Below are 23698 nucleotides of genomic sequence, written 5' to 3'. Positions count from 1 at the left end.
ACCTCCCCTATCAGTGGACTTGGGGAGTGGCATGCATGCAGAAAGGGGAGGGAGGGTGGGATCGGCAGGGGAGGAGGGAGGGGCTTATGGGGGGATACAAAATGAATAAAGTGTAATTAATAAAAAATTTAAAAAAATTAAAAAAAAAAAGAGGGTACATCTCATAGTCAGAAAACTTTCATTCTTTTAGGCAGCACTGAATTCTTCATTTAGAGTTTTACATGCCCCAGTGAATAATTTTCCACAGACTGGTTTCTAGCTCTGTTGATTCTAAGCCTTCTATATCTCTTCAATTACACATTGGAAAATTCTGGCTGCTATCCACTTGTTAGATGAAGATATGATCTTTCACCTTGCAACATTAGTCAGTACACTGAGAAGTAGGATTACCCCTGGAAGCCATTTCTATGCTAAAGTGGCTGACCATGACACCAAAGTAACTGCCAGTAATGTGAATGTATTTCATTAAATCCCTCATAAATGAAAATCCAATTCAATTTCTCTTCTGTATGGCCACAAAAATGTCTATAGCCACTGCTGTGTGTATTGAACACACCACATGTTGGCGTGTACTGAACACAACAACAGCCACTTCCATGCCAAACTCACCCTGAGAATGAGCAATGGAAAAACTGGAATGAAGATTAAATAATTGACTAATTTTATTTTGCTTTGATTAATTTTTTAATCTTTTTTTTTAGAAGAGGTCTCACATAGTCTCAAACTTGCTTTGTAACTGAGGGTGACTTTGGAGTCCTAATGTTCCCAAGTTCTGAGGTTACAGGCATGCACCATTACATCTGTTGTGACTCATATCAACTGAATTATTTTTGCAAATTTTACAAAAACACACAACCGTATTAGTGCACTATCAGGACCTTGTAAGGAGCTGCTGCAAGTAAAGAGCTTTGGCATTTAAATTCATTAGCTTCACAGTACATCTGGTACTAGATGTGGAGTATGAGAGAAGAGAACAAGGTGGTGGTATCTTCAACAATAATCCTAGCCAGATATGATGCTTATGAACCACACCAATAACCAGCCCTGCATAATAATACTAAAGGTGCAATAGTGGCATTCATGTCTTAGCAGTAACCAATAGCTATCAGACTAGATTTAACATGTGACCAACAGGAAGGAAATCATAGCTGGTCATAGAAATATAGCCAACTACCTAGGGCTAGTGAGGTCATATATCTTAAAGGAGAACCTACCATTGCCACTTTACTACATCAGAATAACTCTTAAGTGCATTCTAAATACTCATCCTCATGCCCACAAATAAGTATCTCTTACCCTTCATCTTTGCAGAATACGGAGACAAATTTTAAAAGACCCCTCCTCTCCTCCCAGTCCCACCCTTCTGCCCTCTTCCCCCTTTTCTCCCTCACCTTCTCCTCATAAAAGGGGAGCCCCCTCCTCATACCAACCCACCTCACAGCTAGGGTAAAGTGATCCACAAGCAGGTTACAGAGTCCATATCAGAGACAGTCCCTGCTCCACTTACTAGGAAACCCACATGAAGACAAAGTTGCCCATTAGTTACATATTTGTAGGTTCAGTCCATGCCTGCTCTTTGGTTGGTGCTTCAGTCTCTGTAAGCCCCCATGGACCTAAGTTAGTAGACTCTACTGGTCTTCTTATGGAGTTCTTGTCCCTAGCATAACTGTCCTCTAAAAGGCTACACCCTAGCTCTGAAAGGCTAGCAAATCGAAAGAGATGCTGAGATCCACAGCCAAACATTACATGGAGCTTGGGGAGTCTTGTAGAAGAGTAGGAGGGAAAAAGTAATTTTTTAAAGGTAAATTCAGTGTTGGTTTATTCAAACGCTCTATCTAAAACAACCATTTTGGGGGCTCATTTTTAGTAAAAATTTAATTCTTAAGGAAAAAAAAGTCTTCAGAATCAAAATCAGAAATCAGTTTAGGAAGTCAAAAACTGAAGGTAGGATCTGGGTCATGATGGCACATGCCTTTGACCCTAGCACTCAGGAGGAAGAGGCAGGCAGATCTCTGAGTTTGAGGCCAGCCTGGTCTACAAAGTGAGTTACAGGACAGCCAGGGCTGCACAGAGAAACACTGTCTATAAAAACAAAACAAACAAACAACTTAAGAATGCTACTGGTTTAGGAATAGCTACTCACTGACCACTCAGACAACAGATTGAACTCAACGGATGTTTACTGAACGCTAAACAAGAATTTACCAGCCAGGGCTATAACCTGGACTGGAGAGCCAGACTATGATGTTGGTCTGCTCCTAGGGCAGGTTTTTTTTATTAAAAAAAAAAAAAAACTGTAGCCATGTAACAAAACTGTAACCAGGTGCAGGAAACAATTTATAACCAGGTAACAAAAACACAACCAGGTATCCAGGTGTAGGAAGCAACATTATATCATTTGTATAGCTAGAGAAAGGGTTTCTAACTGACCTTTAATTTGATTGGTTGTGCAGTTGGGGGACTTCATGGAGTGTCCAGGTAACAAAACATACAAAGTTTGATAAATGAAACCATAGAGACATAATCAAAATGGAGACTTGGAGGCAAAATGGCTTGTGATATGCTAAAGGCTACAGCAGGTGTTAACAGAAGAACAATAGTTAGGCTAAGAACTAAAGTAGATATCAACAGAAGGGCTATAGAATTTAAGCAGGTTATAATAGATAGGGACTGGAGAGATTGTTCTGCAGGTAAGGGCACTGACTGTTCTTCTCAATCACTGTTCTTCCAAAAGGCCAAGGTTCAATACCCAGCACTTACATAAAACTGTGTGTAACTCCATTTCCAGGGATCCAACTTTACTCTGGCCTCCAGGGGCACTGGACACACTGGGTACAGAGACATGAACATGGGCAAAACACCAATAAACAGGAATAAAAATAAATCTTAAAAAAACACAAAAAACTTAAGGTATTGTTAGACACCTAACAAGAAATATCAGTTGATAGCTGACTAGGAGTCTGGAGTCCAAGAAGGAAGCTGATTAAAGGAAAAAATTAGGAAGACTACAGATGGTAAATTGCTTTTGAAACCATGAAGTTAGATATGATAGAGTTGAGTGTTGTGGCACACACCTGTAAATCTAACATTGCCGTAGCTAAAGCAGGAGAAGCAGAGCCTGAGCTATATAGTGAGACTCTCAGAAAGGGTGAGGCCAGGGAGATAACTAAATTGACAAAGCATCTGCCACACAAGGTTCTGAGTTCAATCCATCCCCAATGCCTGCTACAAAAATCAAGACCGTATAATCTGTCTACAGCCTATAATCCTAGTGCTAGGGAGGCAGAGACAGGAAGAGCCATGGGGCTTGCTGGCCAGTCAGTAAGCTCCGGGTTCCGTGTGAGACCCTGCCTCTTAAAAAAAAAAAAAAAAAAAAAAAAGGGTAACAATTTTAAAAGACGCCAGTGTCAACCTCTGGCCTCCACATCAGTACTTGTGTATGCACACACACGCACATCTATATGCTCAGGACAACTTAAATATACATATGAGGGCACAAGGGAGAGAAAACAAGTGGACCAGGACAGAGCTCTTGAGAAATTCCATTAGAGGAATTGGAAATTGAGGTAAAGAAGCTCAAGAAAAGAAGCGATAAGGTCAAAGGAGCCAGGAGAGTACAGGTGTCCTTCCAGCCATGTAAAAAGGTGTCCGAGAGGAAGGCGTGATCAGCTATTGAGGGCAGAGAGTTGAGCACCAGGATCAACTCATGTGCTGATCAAGGAAAATAAAGAATGAAACTGTAGAACACGATCGTATTTTGTGGTTGGGAACCTACTTTTCTCCCTTGAACTTCTTCCCTACATAAATTTATTTTAGCTTGTTGAATGTAACTGGCTCCATAATATAACTACCCAGTCACCAAATTTTAGTACTGGGACTAGACCGACAGCTTTCTACATGCTGGGCAAATCCAGTACCAATTAGCTATATTTTCAGCCCCACATTGAGGGCCTTTTTGATGCACACTTGAGCTGTTATGATGGAGATCTACAAACACATTTTTTTTGTGCAAAACACACATTAGGTTTCTGAATTATTGAATTGCTAAATAAAGGCTATGAGGGTTTTCAATTTTGATGGGACTTGCCAAATAGCTTTCTATTTATTATCTCATTGATAATATATAAAAATGCCTCTCTCCTGTCCTTCACCCCAATCTTCGAAGCACTGAATAGCAACATTTTTTTAATCCTTACCAATTGATAGATTTTAAACTAGTTACTTAATTTGTATCACTTTGATCACTGAAAGTGATCAGAACAGCTTTTCATGTTTGTTTCCATTTGTATTTATTCTTTTGTATGACAACTGGGTTGTTTGCCAAGTTTTCCATTTTAAGATGTGCCTTCCTTTCATTTTAATCAATTTGTTAGAATCATGCTATGTAAGTGGTAAATCTTTTCTCTGTATGTATTGTTTGGCTTTCAACATTAATTATGGAATTTTTAATAGACGTTTTTAAGGATATGATCTATGTTTTCATTACTCCCTTTTAATGACTTCTGCCTTTAATGTCCCAATTGATTGTTTTTTAACAAGCGCTGCAGAAATGAATTTTAAGATTATTAACCCAAGGCTTAGAGGGAACATGTTTTCTTTTCATAGCCAATCAGGCATCTGCAGTGGGGACAAAATTGCTTCTCTCCATCCCCAACTCTATATTATTATTGGCAAAGGCCATTACCTAATTGCAACTTCTGTGTATTCAATGAATACTTCTGTGTATTTGGCCTGAAAATGCCCAGGGACTAATGTGTCCTCTCTAAGGAAAATGAGTACAAACATGAGTAAGGCAGCCTCATATGAGATTTTGTATGTCATTTACAAAATACAACATTTTCAGCATATGAAGTACATGAATGTATGGCAGCACAATTGCTTTCAATGTATTTTGGTTGGGTCCACTAAAAAAGCAGTGCAGAAATAAAGCAATGCCATTCCAAAGCACTTTTAAGTCATGAGTTCTTTGGAAGCTCCTTAGGTAAGATGTTTCTTCCTTGCTCGAGTCACTGGGAATCCATGAAAGGAAGTGAATTCCATAGTATTTGTGTACTGAAAGTTGAATTTTCTTTTCATCTTAAAGTTCACAAACTTTCCATTACCTGCATTCCATCATTCCTCATCAACTAATATTTACCCTTTCTTGTTCTCCTTTCTACTTGTTATACTACACCCACATGTACATTTGTCTACGTGTGTGTGTGTATGTGTGAGTGTACCAGATCTCCATATGAGGGAGAACATGTGAGTTTTCCACTTGACACTTGAGTCATGAAAGAAAATATAAAGATTTTATTTTATTTTATTTTATTTTATTTTATTTTATTTTTTAGTTTTAACTCTATCATGGACTTTGGGGTGGTTGTGATGAATAAGTGCACAAAAAATGTGTTTGATAGTGCAAGTCTATTATGAAGTCTCAGAGCTGCAGAATGACTATTCTCACTGTATAGAAAAGTCATTGAGATGTTTAGAACTTAAGTTACTGTGTAATATTTTTATTTCCAAGTTCTTTATAATAAAATTTTAATAAATAAAAATAATAGATGCACAAGAGAATTTCCCTATGAACTGAATATAATTTTTTTTAATCATTAAGATGTCAATTTAAAAAATGTTGTCAATTATTGCGGTGTAGTCTCAGTCTTTGTTTTCACAAAGGAGTTCAGGTGTTTAATACATAAATTATGAATTCAGTAAGTGTCCAAAAAAAAAAAAAAAAAAGGAAAATCAAATAGATTGTCCAACTCTCAATTACTACTGTTGGTATAATATTCTTGTGGAATGTATATAATTTACCCTTGTGTTCATTCAAATGCTGATTTCTCTACCCCACTATCTCGTTTCAATCTGGACATTGCATTGTGATGTTTATTCTAAGCATCACCTGTCTCAGGTTTGTGTAAACATGCCACCATTTTTTCTCTGTATTGTCAATAAAATAACCAGCCAACACTGTGCGGTGGAGAGAAATAGGGTGGGACATGCTGGTCCAGAAAGAAGCGAGTGGGAGGGAGGAAGGAGATCAGGAGGAGAGCTCTTGAAACCATGAGGAGAAATGAACCAGACCTAACATATGATTAAAAGCAAGTATAGTGGGTAAAATCTGAATGGTAGGAAACTGCAGACTTGGAGATTTAGGATGGAACCATCATTGCCCAGCATTGTGCTCTAGGTTAACTAAATACGTGCTAGTCTCTGTGTAGTAATTTGGGTATATAGCTAGTTTAGGAATAACCGCTGCTTAACTAAAAGATAAATCAATAACAAATATTAATAACCTACAACATACTACACAAAATATTATGATTTAAAGAAATGTTTTTAAAATACCACAATGCTAAAACAGTAGCAGTGAGATGTCTCAATGTGTAAGTGTGCTTCCTATGACTTGATTTCAGTCTCCAAGGACCCACATGGTAGAAGGAGGAAACTAACTCCCACAAATTGTCTTCTGGACCTTCATATGTACACTATGGCACATGAGCATGTGTGTGTACACACCACAGAGAGAGAGAGAGGGAGAGAGAGAGAGAAATATATTTTTTTAATTCAGAGGCACTTAAAATATTCCTGGTAGAGAAGCAAAACAATCTTGGCCACTAGAATTGTTTCCTTTATTCTTAATATCAGAAATGGAAAGTTATGAAATTATTATACATAAAACTGATAGCCAGCCAGAATTTATAACAAAACAAATTATCCCATTCATAAAAACAATAAACATCTAGATCAAAATAAGAAATGTACTTGGGAATGTAGAGGAATTTTAATTCTTGCTCTGGCAAGAGATCACATCCAAAGATTTTCTGTCTGTGTGATCTGGCTAGAATACAAACATACCTTTAATCCAGGAGAGAGAGGTAAGCAGATATGAGTTCAAGGCCTGCCTGGTATAGGGCAAGTTTTAGGTAAAGAAAAGTTTAGGTCCAGGAATGGTGGTGCATGCCTTTAATCCCAAACAATAAAAGTAAAGTTAGTGTATTTGATATATAATGCATCATTTTATGATAATTATGTCAAGTTCCTCATCTCACCCTTCAGATAATTTCTGAAAATTGGTTGGGTTTGTGTTGGATTTATATATCAATTTGTGGAAACTAACCTCATTATCACATTGAATCTCTATTTAAGACTATTCCAGGCCATTTCCTGCATGACCCTTCATCAAGGCAAGAAATGTATGGGTTAGTGATGTTGCTTTGTCACTATAGGTCTCATGTTGGTTCATACAAGCTTGTAAACGTTGTATACTAACCACAGTAAGATTGGATATTTCCACCTGGTGTCAGTGTGACACATTCCCCACCAAGGGCCTATGTGGCTGTCAAAATATTTTCTAATACCTGAGGCTCCGCTTTAGGCTCTCCAGTTCTGAGGTGTTCTGTGAACATTTCTCTCATCTTTAGTACAAGCAAGATGGTGTCTTCAGTAATTGACCTTAAAAAGGAGGTCATTTGGGCACACACCTTCCCACTCCATCATCCTGTAATAAACTGCACATGTGTAAGTATGATCTTGGATTCTGTGGTCTCCATTAATAACTGAACCTTGAATATTCCATTATTGATGCATTGTGAAAAAGTCATCTGTAAGAATGGAAGAATGGAATACACCATTAATGGAATACACGAGGGCTCAGTTGGTAAAGCGCTTGCCATGCAAGCATGAGGACCTGGTTTGGATACCCAGAATACATGTAAAACACACACACACACCTGCAAAAACATTAAAACACACACACAAACACACACACACACAGAGATGTTATTAGAAAAATAGTATATATACATGTGTCCCAATGACTTCTTCTAGAAGGTTTCCATTGTCCTCTATGCCTGTCTATAGGGGTTCTGGGGAGACTATACAACTCTTACAACCCCTGTACACTGAATGGTTCATGTCCCTTATCCTATGCCAATTAGATCAGAGGGGAAATACTGGCTCAAACTAGAGGACTGAGAGTCTTTTCCCTTCTGAAGTATTGGCATCATGGAGGGAAGAAACTTAGAACTTTCATGGATGAATTGTGATAGGGCCAGCCTCTATCAATAGGACCAAGTGGCAGAGAAATCAAACCCACAAAGAGGAGTGAAGCCAGTTCTCAGAGGCAAGACGTGGAAACACTACTCTGCACTCCTGATACCACTTTCTCCTCAGATGCTAGCCTCTGTAAATTAAGCTTTGTCCTAGACCTAAAGACCCAGGGAAATACTCCACCGTCTCATAACAGCTACACCTCTGTTCCCAGGAAGTTGGTTTGAGTTATCTCCTTCATTAATAGCTAACTATCCTTGACTTGCTCACCTTAAAAACACATAAATTTGGCTGTATGTAGTGGCAGTTGCCTTTAATCCCAGCAGTCAGGAGGCAGAGGCAGGTAGATCTCTGTGAGTTCAAGACCAGCTGGTCTACATAGTTTCAGGCCAGCCAGAGATACATAGAAAAAAACATGTCTCAAAACAAAATAGCAACAAAAAAGGACATACAGCTGGATACCTCTCTCACTACCTATGCAAAAAATATGTTCCAACTAGAGACAAGATCCCAGTTTAAAAGTAAATCAAAATAGTGAAAGACTCATTCTACAATCTTGAAACCCTGGAATCTAGAATTCCAAAAGGAAGATTTTAAATATTTGGTCCTGTCCCACCCATAGATAAAGGGCTATAAGCAATTAACAGCTGCTGAGAGATTAGGATGAGCCCCTGATTGGTTATCTTATACCAAGTGGCTAGCCCTGAAAACATATACATTAACAGCAACATCAGAGGTATTTGGCTCTCAGTAACAGATGTCCTAGCAGGGCTCTGATTTGCTACCACTTCCAAATATTGCTCTCTGGCCAGTGTTGTGGCAGGTGTTTTTCTCAGTGGAAATCTTGCAAATAATATTTCAGACAAACAATGAGCTGCTCATTAATTTACTTGATATCATCCAAGTTCTAGACCTGATGGCTACTGAGGAAGCCAACAAAACAAAATTTCTAAATCCTCAAATGAGATAAGCAGGCCTGGACTCTTTTACAAAGAGACTCTAGGCCTCAAAAACCTTGCTCAAGCAGCCAGTGAATTTCTTTAACATTTCATCTTTGCAACAAAGGCCAAGATGTGATTCAAAAATAAAGGAGCCTATCATGGAAAGCAGGCTTATAAAGGCCCCCAAAAGGATTCTAGGCAAAACATAAAAGGTGTATGTTTACATATACATAGCTAAAAATGGGAAAACAATTTTAGGAAGGTGTGTAATAGTACAGCAATTAAGAATAAAGACAAAAAAACAAAACAAATAAACAAAAAGGAATAAGCACAACTGTGGGCACCACAATAGAGCTTCCTCAAAAACCTAAAATTAGGTCCTAGAGAGACCTCTAAGGGTTTAAGGGCACTTGTTGCTCTTCCAGAGGACCCAGGTTCAGCTTTCCAGTACTACATGGTGGCTCACAATCATCTGTAACTACAGTTCAATGGGATCCACAGTCTTCTGGACACTGAGGACATCCAGCAGGATTTAGCAGGGCACCGCTAGGCTAAACTCAAAAGTTTTGGCTGGAGCTGAAACAACCTTTCCATCTGATGCTCAGTGCCTCCTTTCTTTCTTTTCTTCTTTTTCTCTTTCTTTCATGTCTTCATTTTATTTATTTATTTGTTTCTTTGTTTATTCGTTTTGGCACAGGGTTCACTGTACCCCCAAGCTTTCCTTAGATTAATAATCCTCTTGCTTCAGTCTTCCAACTGCTGGGATTACAGGCATGTGTTAGCACACCCTCAGAATTCTCTAGGAAGCTGACATGGTTGTTTCCAGAAAGTAGTACCTTGCACTGGCACAACATAGATGCTCAGTCTCATACCGGACTTCAGCCCTGGGATGCTCTTAACTTTTGGAGGCTGCCTATCTTCCTTAGTATGGATCCATTTTATCTTCTTTAAAATTCTTTAGCAATTTGAATTTCTCTTCCTGGAGAAAGAGAAAGTCTGATTTACTTTAAAGATTCAAATATTTCAAGCCTACCAAGGACAATGGCCCCCATTTTAAGGTCAACTGATTTGGAACCTAGTCACACTTCCAAAATGTCTTTGCAACAGTGCCTAGATTAGTGCTCAATTGAACAACTGAAATAAAGAATGCAGACAGCAGGGACCAGGAATCTGGGCACTTTGCTCTACCATTCAGTGATAGCAATGAGTACGTGTAATGGAGTTACGCATGTCAGTTGCTTTATTATTGATGTGACAAAACACCATGACAAAGACAATTTACAGAAGGAAGGGTTTAATTTGGGGCTTAGAGTTGCAGAGGGTTAGAGTCCATCACCCACACAGTAAGGAAGCAACAAGAAGGCATGGCAGATGGAACTGGAAGCTGAGAGCTTACATCTTGAGCCACAGACAGGAAACAGAGTGAATTTGAAATGGCAAGAGTCTTTAAGCTCTTGAAACCTCTCCCTAGCAACATACTTCCTCCAGCAAGCTCATGCCTCCTAAGCCTCCCAAACAGTGCTACTAACTAGGGATCAGTATTAAAAAGCCAGAGCCTGGAAGGACATTATCATTCAAACCACCAGAGATCATATGGCCCATTTGTTATCTGGCCCTTTGTACTATGTTCCCCCACAACCACCTTTTTGTGTTTTTTTTTCGTGTGTGTGTGTGTGTGTGTGTGTGTGTGTGTTCATGCATGGGTCATGATGAACATATGGAGGTAAGAGAACAACTTTCAAGAGTTGTATTTCTGGGCTGGAGAGGTGGCTCAGTGGTTAAGAGCCCTGCCTGCCCTGTAAGAGGTCCTGAGTTCAATTACCAGGTACCACATGGTGGCTCACAACTATCTATACTGGGATCCAATGCCCTCTTCTGCCATGCAGGTGTACATGCTGATAGACATTCATATATGCACAATAAATAAATCTTTAAAAGAGAGAGTTGTATTTCTTCATTCAGCATGTGGGTAGCAGGGATGGAACTCAGTTCATCAGGTTTGGCAGCAAGCAACTTTACCCACTGAGCCATCTCATTGATCCTACAGCATGTTTTCTGACCCCTGTCCCTAATCAAGCTAAGATTCAAGCTGAAAGATTTTATCAATTTGTATTTTATAAAATTTTTACACAAGGTCATAAAGAGGTTGACTTATGTTGTTTTGGTTTTGTTATTTTTTTTCCATTATGTCTTCCAAGGTTTGCAAATACTTGTCATATTTCACTAACAAAACCCCTTTGAGGGCCTGTCAGATGGTTCAGTGGATAAAGGTGCCTACTGCCAAGATTGATAAGTTTGATCACTGGAATTCAAGTGGTAGAAGAAGAAAATGGGCTCTTACAATTTTCCTCTGACCTTTACATGTCTGCCATAGCATGTTGACCACACACACACACACAAACACACACACATACACACACTGAAAAGCAAACAACAATACCTAAAAACATGATTAAAAATTTTGTATCAGCTGGGTGTGGTGTCATATGCCTGTAATCCTAGCACTCTGGCAGGCAGAGGCAGGTGGATCTCTGTGAGCTCGAGGCCAGCCTGGTCTACAAAGTGAGTCAGGAGAAACCCTGTCTTGAAAATAATATATATTTATATATATATTATATATATAATTTATATATATATTTATATAATATATATTTATATTATATTAATATTATATAGACCTATAAGATATAATAAACATAATGAAATCTGTACACCTAAAAAAGATAATCAAGATAGTGGACATGGGGTAAGATGATCCATCCTCGTTTAGAATGACAGATGGGATGTGCATTGAACGTATGACAGGAGTCTACTGAGCGCATTGGAAAGACTCTAACTAGCAGTGTTTTCAAAGCAAAGACTCATGACCAAACCTTTGGCAGAGTACAGGGAATCATAAGAAAGAAGGGGAGTTAGTCTGATGAGGAAAGGATAGGAGCTCCACAAGGACCAAATATATCTGGGCACAGGGTCTTTTCTGAGACTGACATGCAACCAAGGACCATGTATGAATGTAACCTAGAATCTCTGCTCAGATGTAGCCTGTGGTAGCTCAGTAACCAATTGGTTTCCCATAGTGAGGGGAACAAGGACTATTTCTAACAGGAACTCAATGACTGGCTCTTTGGCCTCCCCACCCCCCAAGGGAGGAGCAGTCCTGTTAGGCCACAGAGGAGAGCTTTACAGCCAGTCCTGAAGACACCTGATAAAACAGGATCAGATGAATGGGGAGGAGGTCCCCCCTATCAGTGGACTTGGCAAGGGGCACGGTGGAGATGAGGGAGGGAGGGAGGGACTGGGAGGGAATGAGGGATCGGGACACGGCTGGGATACAGAGTTAATAAAATGTAACTGATAAGAAAAAAATAAAATACAAAAAAAAAAGAAAATAATATATATTTATATATATATTATATATATAATTTATATATATTTATATATAATATATATTTATATAATACATATTATATATAATTATATATAATTTATCCATATATATATATGGATACATGTATACATATCACATTGAGCTTGTTTATGTAAATGGTTTGTCGTTAAGATGTAATCTTTGTTCAAAGGTTCAGGAACATTTATTAAATAATTCTTCTTTTCTTTTTTTTTTGAAGATTTATTTATTTATTATGTATACAGTATTCTGACTACAAGCTAGAAGAGGGCACCAGATCTCATTATAGATGGTTATGAGGCACCATGTGGTTGCTAGGAATTGAAATCAGGACCTCTGGAGGAACAGCCAGTGCTCTTACCCTCTGAGCCATCTCTCCAGCCCATAATTCTTCATTTCTACACTGCTCATGCATCAAGTTTTGATTTATGTGTAGATTTGTTTCTGGAGTCTATTAATAGACCTATTTTTCTCTGTATTATTTTAGTTGCTAAAACTTACAAAAGTAATGGATCTAAAAAGGTGCATTGTTGTCTTTATATTGTCTTGACTATCCCTGATTCTATTGGGAATATCAATTGGAACTGCATCAATGTCTAGATGCATACAAAGATTTTGATACCATTATATTAGTAAGCTTTACCTAAAAATGAACATATGAACATATTTTACCCCTGCATCAACTGAGACTTTCTTAATTTGTTTTGTTTTGTTTGTTTGTTTGTTTGTTTGTTTGTATGAGACAGGGTTTCTCTTTGTAGCCTTGGCTGTCCTGGACTCTTTGTAGACCAGGCTGGCCTCAAACTCACAGAGATCCCTCTGCCTCTGCCTTCCAGAGTTCTGGGATTCCAGGTGTATGTGACCATACCTGGCTTCTTTACTATTCTTATGTTTGAATATAAACCATCCCTCACAGTTTTGAACAGCTGATCCCCAGAATGTGGTGCTACTTTGAAGACAGTGAAGGCTTTAGGAGGTGGAGCCAGCTAGAAGTAGATGACTGGGGAAGAGCCTTTGAAAGGTGTACATGTTTCTGTTTCCAACCTGCTTTCTCTGGTTCTTACCTGCTGCCTGCTATGGGAACAAGCCACTCTGTTACACTCTGGTCACCATGAAGCTGCTCTTCCTATCATGATGGATGGAAATCAACCTGAAGCCATGAAGGAAAACAAGTTTTTCCTCCACTAAGTTGATTCTGTTGAGTATTCTATTACAGCAATGAAAAAAGAGCAAATACAAATATATTTCAGAGAGCAAATTTATTGTTTTTATTGTTGTTGTATATAGGACCTGCACATCTTTTTTTTTTTTTTTTTTGTCTGGTTATTTCTTGATGGCTTTTAGGTTTTGCTACTACTCTATGCTCAAGTTGTTGCAGTACTTATTATTTTTATATTGCTCTTGTGTATCTCCAAGCCTTGTTAACTACTCCTTCTTTTCAATAGTTAATATATAATACCTTGTATTTTTACAAGATGTATTGTAGACAATATCCTAACAAAAGCAACTCAGGGGAGTCAGAAAGATGGCTTAGTGGTTAAGAGTGCTTGCTGCTCTACCAGAAAATCCAAGTTCGGTTTCCAGAACCAATCTTGGACAGTTCACAACTGCCTTTAAATCCAGCTCCAGCAGATCTGATGTCCTCTTCTAGCCTCCATGATCATTGCAAAAAGCCACATAGAGACACACACATAACATATAATTAAAACTAAAAGTAATTTTTAAACATTTAACAATATTTATTGTGTGTCTATTTATCTGTCTATCTCATGTATCATGGTATATCTTGAAGTCAAAGAACAATTTTTTTCTAGAGGAGAAAATGTTTTTTATTGACAAGTTCTATGCCTGTAGAGTCTGCTACAAAACAACCACTGATCTTTAAAGGTACCATAGAAAAAATACAACCAAACATCTCAACACAAAGGAAGAACATTTACATATTGTCCCAATAAATGCCCAGCAGCTTTTGCCATGTGTCATTTGTTTTATTTACTTTTTATTTTTTAAATTTATTACAATTTATTCACTTTGTATCCCAACTATAGCCCCCTCCAACATTCCCTCACAATCCCACCCTCCATCCCTTATCTCCTCCCATACTCCTCTCCAAGTCCACTGATAGGGGAGGTCCTCCTCTCCTTCCATCTGACCCTAGCCTATCAGGTCTAATCAGGACTGGCTGCATTGTCTTCCTCTGTGGCCAGGTAAGCTACTCCCCTCTCAGAGGAAGGTGCTCAAAGAGCCAGCCACTGAGTTAATGTCAGAGACAGCTCCTGTTTCCCTTACTAGGGAACCTGCTTGGAGACTGAGATGCCATGGGCTACATCCATGCAGGGGTTCTAGGTTATCTCTATCAGAGAACAATTTTTGAGAGTTGATTCTCTTACTCCACTGTATGGCATCCAGAAATCAAATTCAGGCCATCAGTCTTTACTGGCAAGTACTTTTATCCACCAACCCATCTTACCCACCTAAAAAATCCTTAAAAGATAAAGAAAGCAATTTAGATTAGAAAGCATTTTGTTGGGCTCATGGTTCCAGGTTATTGTCCATCATAGGTAGAAATTCACAGAAATCGAAGCTTGAGGGAACTGACTGGTCACATCAAATCCAGAAGCAGAAGCAGAGAGAAAAAAAATGCCTGCCATGCTCAGCTCACACTCTCTGTTCTTTCAGTCCATTCTCCCACAAAATGGTGTCACCATCACCCAAGGTCTGTCTTCTCACTTCAGTTAAACCAGTTAAAAATCCCTCACAGGCATGCCCACAGACCAACCTAGTCTAGACAGCTCCACTTGGGAGTTTCTTCTTAGGTGATCCTAGATTGTGTCAAGTTGATAAAATGATCTAGCACAAGTGTTTCTAAAAAATTGTCCTTTATTTCATTCAGAATTTGGTTGAGAATTGTCTTCAAGGAAAATTGATAGAGAGAAATTTGTTTTTTTGTAAGTCATGCCCATGGTACAAGGAAAGGAGAAAAAGCAAACAGTATAAAAGGACAGAGTCCAAATTCTTTTATTCTCTAGGGTACAGGTTTCCTTCTCACAGACAACCTGATTTTAAAGATAGCTTTTTAAAAATCGTTTCAAAGTACTGATTTTATGTCTAGTTAAAGGGAAAGAAGGGAGGGAGATACAAAGGCAGGATAGAAGGAGGGAGAAAGGGAGGGAGGGAGGGAGGGAGGGAGGAAGGGAGGGAGGGAGGGAGGGAAGGAGGGAGGGAGGGAGGAGGCATAGCAAAGAAAGTAGTCCCACATGAATGAACGTTTGGACACAGAAAAAGCAAGGAAGAACAAGCACACAGAAAGAGGAGGAGAGACACCGAGAAAGAGAGAGGTTGGGGAGGGAAAGATGCAGGCACCCATGCACACACATATGCACACACTCACACAGGCACACCTCTTAACCGTGGTTACCTCGGAGCACATATAAGAGAACTTCAGTTTCCTTGGTATACCTCATTTCTATTTGTCTTAGTACAAAGTCTCTAAAGTACTTTTGCAGTTTATAAAATAAAATTCCACATAAGTAAAAAGTGAAAGGAAAAGTAGGAGAACATGAATCAATTAATGGTACTCCAAACAGCCATATAAGCAATCGTCTGAGAATACTATTGAGTATAACTAAGGAAATGTGGTCAGGAAGAATTCCTTTAGTGAGAAAAGAAACTGAAAGATGACAGTTGGAGTAACTAAGGTGGCAGCAGGCTGCCTACTGCCTGATATCAGCTGGCCATCTTGCTACTTCTACAACTTTTTACTGACTGCCTCTCTTTTTAGTTATGCATTTGCTTTTAGCATAATAAGTCAATTTCACATGTTATACACTTCCCAAGGCTATAGAGGTCTCAAAGATTGTTATAAAGTTTTCTTTAGAAAAACAAAAAACAAACAATAACAACAACAACAAAAAAAAAACAGGTACAAAAAAGTGGGGACAATGCTACACAGATGTAGTCGATTGACAGCTCAGTCTCCATGGGAGTTCCCTAGTAAGGGGAGAGGCCACTCTCTCTGACCTGGACTCAGTGGCTGGCTCTTTGATCACTTCTCCATGATGGGGTTGCCTCCCCAGACCACAGAGGAAGCCGATGTACTCAGTCCTGATTCAACTTGATGAGCTGGGGAGGGTTGGTGGGGGGTTCCTTCTCTGAGGAACAGGGAAGGGAAGATAAGAGAAGAGGAAGGGAGGGTAGGACAGAAAAGAGAAGGGAGGGGGCTACGACTGGGATGTGAAGTGAATAAATGAATTAATTAATGTAAATAATAAAACTGGGGGCAAGTAAAGTTAGAGTCTACACATCATAATTCAAATGCCTGATGTTATTGGGAGTTGATATATGTCTCTAATTGAAATACTCGCTGAAAGAGTGTTTGCTTAGCATGTGCGAGACCCTGGACTCCATGCCTGGGACATTAAAAAAAAAAAAAGGACTGAAATGTATCACATACCCAGTGCTTAGCAGATGAGCAAGATTCAGGCTCAGGAAAATATGGACACATCCTGTCCATGTTATCATGAAAACCCAAAAGGTATCAAATACTTACTTTGCTGGTAGTCATTTTACTGCTCAATGTTAACTGCAGAGAAAAAAAAAACATACCAAAATATGTGTTTGAGGTTAAAATAGACCTCATTATCTTTCTTGGTCTTGCATTTGCTAGACTTAATGCGGTTCAGTCTCTGGCTCATTTGAACATCTTATTTGTGCTAAAGACAAAAAGAACCAGGAAGCAAAAGAAAAAAAAAAAAAAAAAAGCAGATGTACCTTCCAAGAAGGTACATTTAAAATTCCCATACAAGTTGCCTTGAAACAGAACTGAGTGGGAGTGTATCTCAATGGTAGTGGAGTACTTGCCTAATGTGTACAAGGCCACAGGCTCAACATCCCAGTATCAAAAAAAATAGTTTGTTTTTGTTTGTTTAGTTTTGCCAACTCTGTACAACAGGGTAGGCATCAGCAGCTTCAGTCCCAGGGTGATTGTTATGTTGTGCAGGCAATTCAACTGGCTTTCCCTTAGGGACCTTCAGGGTCCTGACAATGTCCTATGCCAGTACCTGTGTCCTATGACATCATCTGTGCCAGGTACATAGTGACCTGTCGGCCACTCCCCCCTCCTCTTGCTCTTTTTTTTCCTTTTTTTTTTCTCTTTTGCTATTCCTTTCTCTTGCTTTCTCTCCTCCCTCTCTGTTGGGTGCCCCACCCCAACATCTCTCTTTCTCCCTCCCTCCCTCTCTCTCTCTCTCCTTCCATATTTCTCTCCAATCCCATCCAATAAACTTCATTGGATTTAAGATTGGTCGTGTGTGTGGCATTTTTATCTAAAGACTAATAGTGATGCTTCCACAGAGCCCTAGGGCCTAACCCTGCTAGCGACAGAGTGCTTAGGGCAGACCCCACACCTGAAGGTTCCCTTATCGTAATCCAAAATGCCAGCTCATGTCCTTTTCCAACCCTACATCTTCGGATTTTCAGAGCTGTAAAGCTACATCCTCCCCTTTCCACGGCTAGAAAATGCCCTTACCACAAGACACAACAACTCACAAGGCAAGACAAATAAGAATTCCCCAGCTGCTGAGAGCAGAGCCAGGCTTCCATAATACAAATGAGCACTCCCCATGGAAACCCTGCCGTGCCCAGCACTTAACAGATGAGTGGGAAGAAAATAAGAACCCGTCTTGTCTGCAACTTATCAAGAAAAAGCAGAAGGCATGGAATATGTGCTTTGCTGCTAGTCATTTTAATGTTCCATGTATCTGCATAGAAAAAATATATACTTGAGAGGTTAAAATAGACCTCATCTTTCTTAGCCTATAGTTTGCAAGACTTAAAATTGTTCCTCTTTTAGAAACAGTTTCTTTGTCTCATTATGTTGGGAACATATAAAAATCCTCTTTTATGTTATTTTGAAATCTACAATAAATTATTGTAAATGTTTAAAGTGGTAGGTATGCTAATTACTTGGATTTGACGGCTGTGCATTGTATCTATGTAACAGGGACCCTAGAGATTATAATTTCCCTTGGGAAAATCCATGCTGGTGTGAAGATGAGCCACTCATGGAAGCCTTGATACCAGAGGATAAACTGGTACAAAAGACTTATCTCTGGCTCCTAATAACTTAGACTCACCACTAAATTTGTATATGCATTCTTTTCAGCCTGTTGCTTTACCTTTTATAAATCGTAACTCTAACATGGGCAAAGCAGAGAGGCATTCAGAATTTTCGTACATTCAGTTCTGCCAAAAGAAAATAAAACCTTCATTTATTTTTATGCATATGTATGCAAAGAGGGGAGGGATGTCAAACAAACTTATGCATGGAGGCCAGATGTCAACATCAAGTGTCTTCCTGATCACTGCCCTCATCATCATCATCATCATCATTATTATTACTATTACTATTATTTTGGTTTTTCCAGACAGGGTTTCTCTATGTAGCCTTGGTTGTCCTGGAACTCACTCTGTAGAACAAGCTGGTCTCAAACTCACAGGCTGGCGACACATGATGACATCAAAGGTTGCTAAGCAACCCAGAAGCAGACTGCCTAAATACTAACAAACATCAGGATAATCAACATGGAGAATAAGATGCAAACCTAAAGGCAACTACCAACCTGGTGTTTGCCAACCGACTCTTTCTTTGTAATTGCTATTGTGTCACTTTAAAAACACAAATAAAATTGGAAAGTTGTTATTTTATTAAGATCCTTCTTAGACTCTGGCCAAGTTAGCACCTTTTTACCTTTATTGTCCTATTCCTTGCCTAACAGAATCACTGAATGTCCACCCTGCTGTCATACTTGTATGTGTGTGCAATCCTGTGTGTGGCCCTTAGTAGATGAAGGCCTAAAACTGACCTATATATGAACCCTGATTCTGCCTTGTAGTGGACACTCAGCCTTGAGCAAGTGTCACTGTGTCTTAGTCTCCTCTTCTATACAGTAGTATCTAATCATAACCTCGTAAGCCATACATCCAGACCTGTTTCAGTCAGTGTTCATTTACTCCTCACAGTAACTCATGGAAAGCACCGTCTTCCTAGTACAGGTGAAGCAACTGGGGCACAAAGAGATCCAGTGACTTGCCTACTCCCCTGTGACGGGTCATCTGCAGGGCTAAGGATTCTAAGACAGGTAGCTTCCAAAGCCCACATTCTTACCACACCTAGAGCCTCTGCAAATGAGGCCGTATCTGCTAAAAGCTGGTTTGTGTGTACCACTGAATGTTTGGCAAGTATCCGCTAGGTAGCAGCTGTGGTGGTTATTCAATATCTGTCCTTTCAACACTTTATACATCCATTAGTCAGGATTTAAAAGAGGTTGATGGAAGAGAAGACACTCAGCAGAGTGGGGAGGAGATAGAATGGGAAAAGGGACGGAGAAGCAGCAAAGTAGAGGGACCTGGGAATACCTAGGAAACAAGTGTCACTAGACCTTGAAAGAACAACAAATGGAAGCTTCAGTCTTGCCTATTGCATTGCAAATACACACTGACCGGACATATCTCAGATACCTGAGAAAGTCGCCTTTGATCCCACCCTAGCCCTGAGGTGTGAGCCTGGCTTCCTGAGTTCTTCTCAAGAGTCCACCATACCCGTGCAGGGCCTGGCCAGAGCGCTCTCCCTGTGGCCCGAGAGCCCCTAGCACCAGCCACAAGGTGACCTGCGCAGGGCTGGGTCTGAAAGGCTACGTGGAGGAGGTATGGCCGGCTAACCCGCAGCCAGCGGCTCCTGTGTGAGGGGCTGGCGGGGGCAGTCAGCCTCAGCCTTACCGCGCCCCTGGAGCTCGCTACCGTGCTGTCTCAGTTCGGCCTGGCGAGAGGCCATTCCCGGGGTGTGTGTGGGAGGGGGGGACCGGATGTCTCCTGTGGCTTGCCGAGGGGACTAGGGCTCTGTGTTAAGGCGTGACTGCGCCTCTTCCCCTTTAGCGTGGTGCAGCTTACCCAAAGTAAGAGCCCGGCGGGAGGGTTGGGGAGGTCGGACTTGTGTGGCAGAGCCAACACCCTGATGCCAGCACTGGGCATTTTCAGAGGTCTCAGCCGCCTTTTCTTCCAGAAAACGAGGTGGGGTGAGGTGGTGGTGATAGGAAGTTCCCCCTGGGGCCATTTGTGTGGGCCCTTAAAGCACAGTAGCAGTTTTTCACATGCTCTTTCACATCCTGTCCCGAGAGCTGAGCTGCAGCTTCCTGAAATCTTGAGTCTTTCTGAGAGGAACAAGGGGAGGAGGCAGAATTAGCAAATGATATCAGGGGGTAAAGAAGTGAAAAAGTTCCCAAGGAGATGAGGTCTGACCATTCCCAACGTCCAGTAATTTGGAAATGTGCTTTTATTGGCTTAGAAGAGAACGCTCTTGACCTCTTGATCAAATGTAAAATGTGAAAAAAGAAGTGCTCAGTACAGGAAAAGCGACCAGTCTGCTGCCTCAGAAAGATTCCTGCCTACCATCCCCGGCTCCAAGCTCAGCCTAACTTGCCTTTAGGATTCAATGAGCCCTGCAGCATCTTTTCCGCAGCAGGGCCCTGTCTTTTGTTCAGGCTCAGCCTGATATTTCCCCCACTCCCAGCTGCTAACTGAACTCAGCCTGTGGACTTTTCTCACCTTCTCCCACATCAACCACTGCTGAAATCTAAAGATGCAAATGACAGGTGCATGTGAGTGACCTTAAAAAGAGCTCAAGGATTTTTGCATGGGAGCTGGAAAGAAAGGTTAAAAAAGAAAGCCAGTGATGGCAACTCTGGAAGGGGAGGGGGGGTGTTTCTCTACTGGGGCGATGGTCCCTGTGTTTCTCATTCAGGAAGCACAGTGCCAGCTCTAAAGGCTGGCCTTGGCTCTGCATTAGACAAGCAGTCTACAGGCAGGAGCTGCTCAGGCTACATTTTGTCTTGTTTTGCTTTGTTTCTAGTGCTGGAAGTGAAACCCCAGGTCTTGGCGGAGGCTAGCGAGCTGTTCTACCACTATATTCCCAGCCCTAAGAATTGTTCAGTTGTATTCACATAGTTCAGCCTGGGGAGAGAGTCAAGAGGTTTTACTTTGACACTGTTACTTGAAAGGCCAGAGCTTGGAAGCTTGCCTGGCAGTTGACACTCTGAATAGAATTATCCTTACCGTTAAAGTGTTCCAGGCCAGCACTCTCTTGTGGCTTCTTCTGGCTTCTTATGTTTTCCCCACAAACTTGTGGCCTGCAGTCTTGAGTTTTAATGATTAAGTTTCCCCTATTTACCTTTCTTCTCCACAAGTGACAGGGACATCTTTCCTTAGATAAAATAGAATGTGTACAAAGGAGTAGGGAGAGGGAACTGATTTGCAAAACCTGATTCTAAAGACATGTCTTTTAACCATCTTACATATTTACATCATTTGGCTTTTATAACTTCTGCCTCCTGCCTAGAACAGTCCATAGGAAAGGAAGCACTATGTCCATTTTCACTGATGTAGAACTTGGCTCACATTGGGACACCTCAAGTAAGTGACAGTACTACCACATGGCCTTCTGATTCCAAAGCTCATACTGTTAATATATCATGCCACCTTTCTTTCTGCATTTATTTGGCATTAGTTAGGACACAGAAGTAACCACCATGCACATGAAGCTGGGACAATGCAAGAAAGAAAGAGGCATGGTCCCCTGCCTTAGTTTATAAAGTAGTAAAAATAAAACAAAACAAAGAAAAAAAAAAGACTGGTATCCTCAGTCCACAAGCATAAAATTTGAGGTGACATGTGACTGTTGTGAATAAAATGCTATAGAAACATACAGGTGAGGATGAGAAGATAGGAAGGCTTCACAGAGAAGAACAAAATTGAAGTTGGCATTGGGAGAATGAGCAGGAATCTGATGGGCAAAGATGAGGCATTGCAGGTAATGTCAGCACAGGCAAAAAAGAGTAAAAGCATGGTGCTCAACCAACTGGAAAAGCATGCTGGAATGAGATCTTGAAAATCAGACTCGGGATGTGAGGGTGGTTGTGGGAAATATTTATGCAGGGAGGGAGAAGTGCTGTGATTAAAAAAAATTCAAGAGGGGTGATTGTCTCATGGTGGCAGGGTAGGATGGGAGAGGAGAAATACTGTGGGTGGTAGCCGCAGCTAGGAGCCTGTCACACCGCGCATGTGCATTAGTGTGAAGCTGTCAGATCCCTTGTAATTGGCAGTATAGATAGTTGTGAGCTGCTATGTGGGTGCTGGGAATTGAACCCTGCTCTTTTGAAAGAGCAGGCGTTACTCAATCAGTGAGCCATCTTTCCAACCCCTTCTTTTTTATTTTCTGTATTTGATAGTTAAGACTACTTCATACAACAAAACAATATAGTAAGATAGTTCAGGTACTTTAGACAGCCAAGGGCCCATTTCCCTCTAGATGCCTCTATCAGTCATTTTCTTGTCAGGACTGCTGAGCTCTCCTATGTGATCTATGCTGAGAACTAACACAGTGTCTGGTACATTATAGTAGATCAACAAATTGACAAATTAGCTTATGTTCTAGAATGGGGAAGTGGTATAAAAATAATGAAAAAGAATGGTGCTGCTTTTTGCATTCCAAACTCCACATAGTTTTTTTGTTTGTTTGTTTGTTTGTTTGTTTTTTCAGCTTGCTGCAGACAATCAGATGATCATTTCTACTTCCTGTGTCACTCGTCCTTCCAACTTGACTGGCCAAGAAAAAGAAGCAGTACGCCAGCATTAACACAGAGGCCAGGGGCCCATTGGTGAATATGAGATTTAGTTGTCTAAGTGTCGTTTCCCTTCAGTGCTGGGAGCAATCTTCAACTGTGACTCACCAAGAACCTCTTGAAGGAGAAGTGATGAATGAACTCTTTTTTTTTACTTGGGAATAGAAGCACTAGCCTGGAATCCCTCATATGGTTTCACCTGAATGCCCACTCATTATTCATCAGGGCAGCTGTCACCTGAACGAGAGGAAGCCTACCCTTCCATCAGAAGTTTGAGAGCCAAAGAACCGGGAATGCTTTCATTTTGAAAAAGATAAAAATGCCAGGTCGTGGTGGTGGTGGTGGTGCACACCTTTAATCCCAGCACTGGGGAGGCAGAGGCAGGTGAATTTCTGAGTTTGTTGCCAGCCTGGTCTACACAGAGTGAGTTCCAGGACAACCCGGGCTACACAGAAAAACCCTGTCTCAACTTCCTCTCCCCCAAGAAAAATAAACCTATCATTTTAGCCCAAGTCTGTTCACTTACTTTTATTCCAAACCCTCGGTATCCTTCTCCTTGTACCATTCTATGGCAGAAAGTATCATTTTTTTTCCAGTTTCCCTAGCCTCATCACTAAGGAATTAACTTTTTGTAGCCTGGA

The 23698-nt window shown here is 40.5% G+C and overlaps 1 protein-coding gene across 1 annotated transcript in view; it reads left to right on the top strand.

Moving 5' to 3' along the window:
* The window catches only part of Slc25a43 (solute carrier family 25 member 43), a 95179-nt gene that overhangs the window by 15793 nt on the left and 55688 nt on the right, over positions 1-23698 (top strand). Inside the window, 2 exon segments of the mRNA XM_055604950.1 lie at positions 20075-20224; positions 20227-20284. Of these exon segments, the coding sequence (XP_055460925.1) occupies positions 20075-20224; positions 20227-20284 (208 nt within the window).

This window comes from Psammomys obesus, unplaced genomic scaffold, assembly GCF_907164565.1.
Source record: "Psammomys obesus unplaced genomic scaffold, mPsaObe1.curated_primary_1811, whole genome shotgun sequence".
Classification (NCBI taxonomy): domain Eukaryota; kingdom Metazoa; phylum Chordata; class Mammalia; order Rodentia; family Muridae; genus Psammomys; species Psammomys obesus.
Note: the sequence above shows the minus strand (reverse complement) of the source record. Positions and strands in the feature narration are given on the sequence as shown.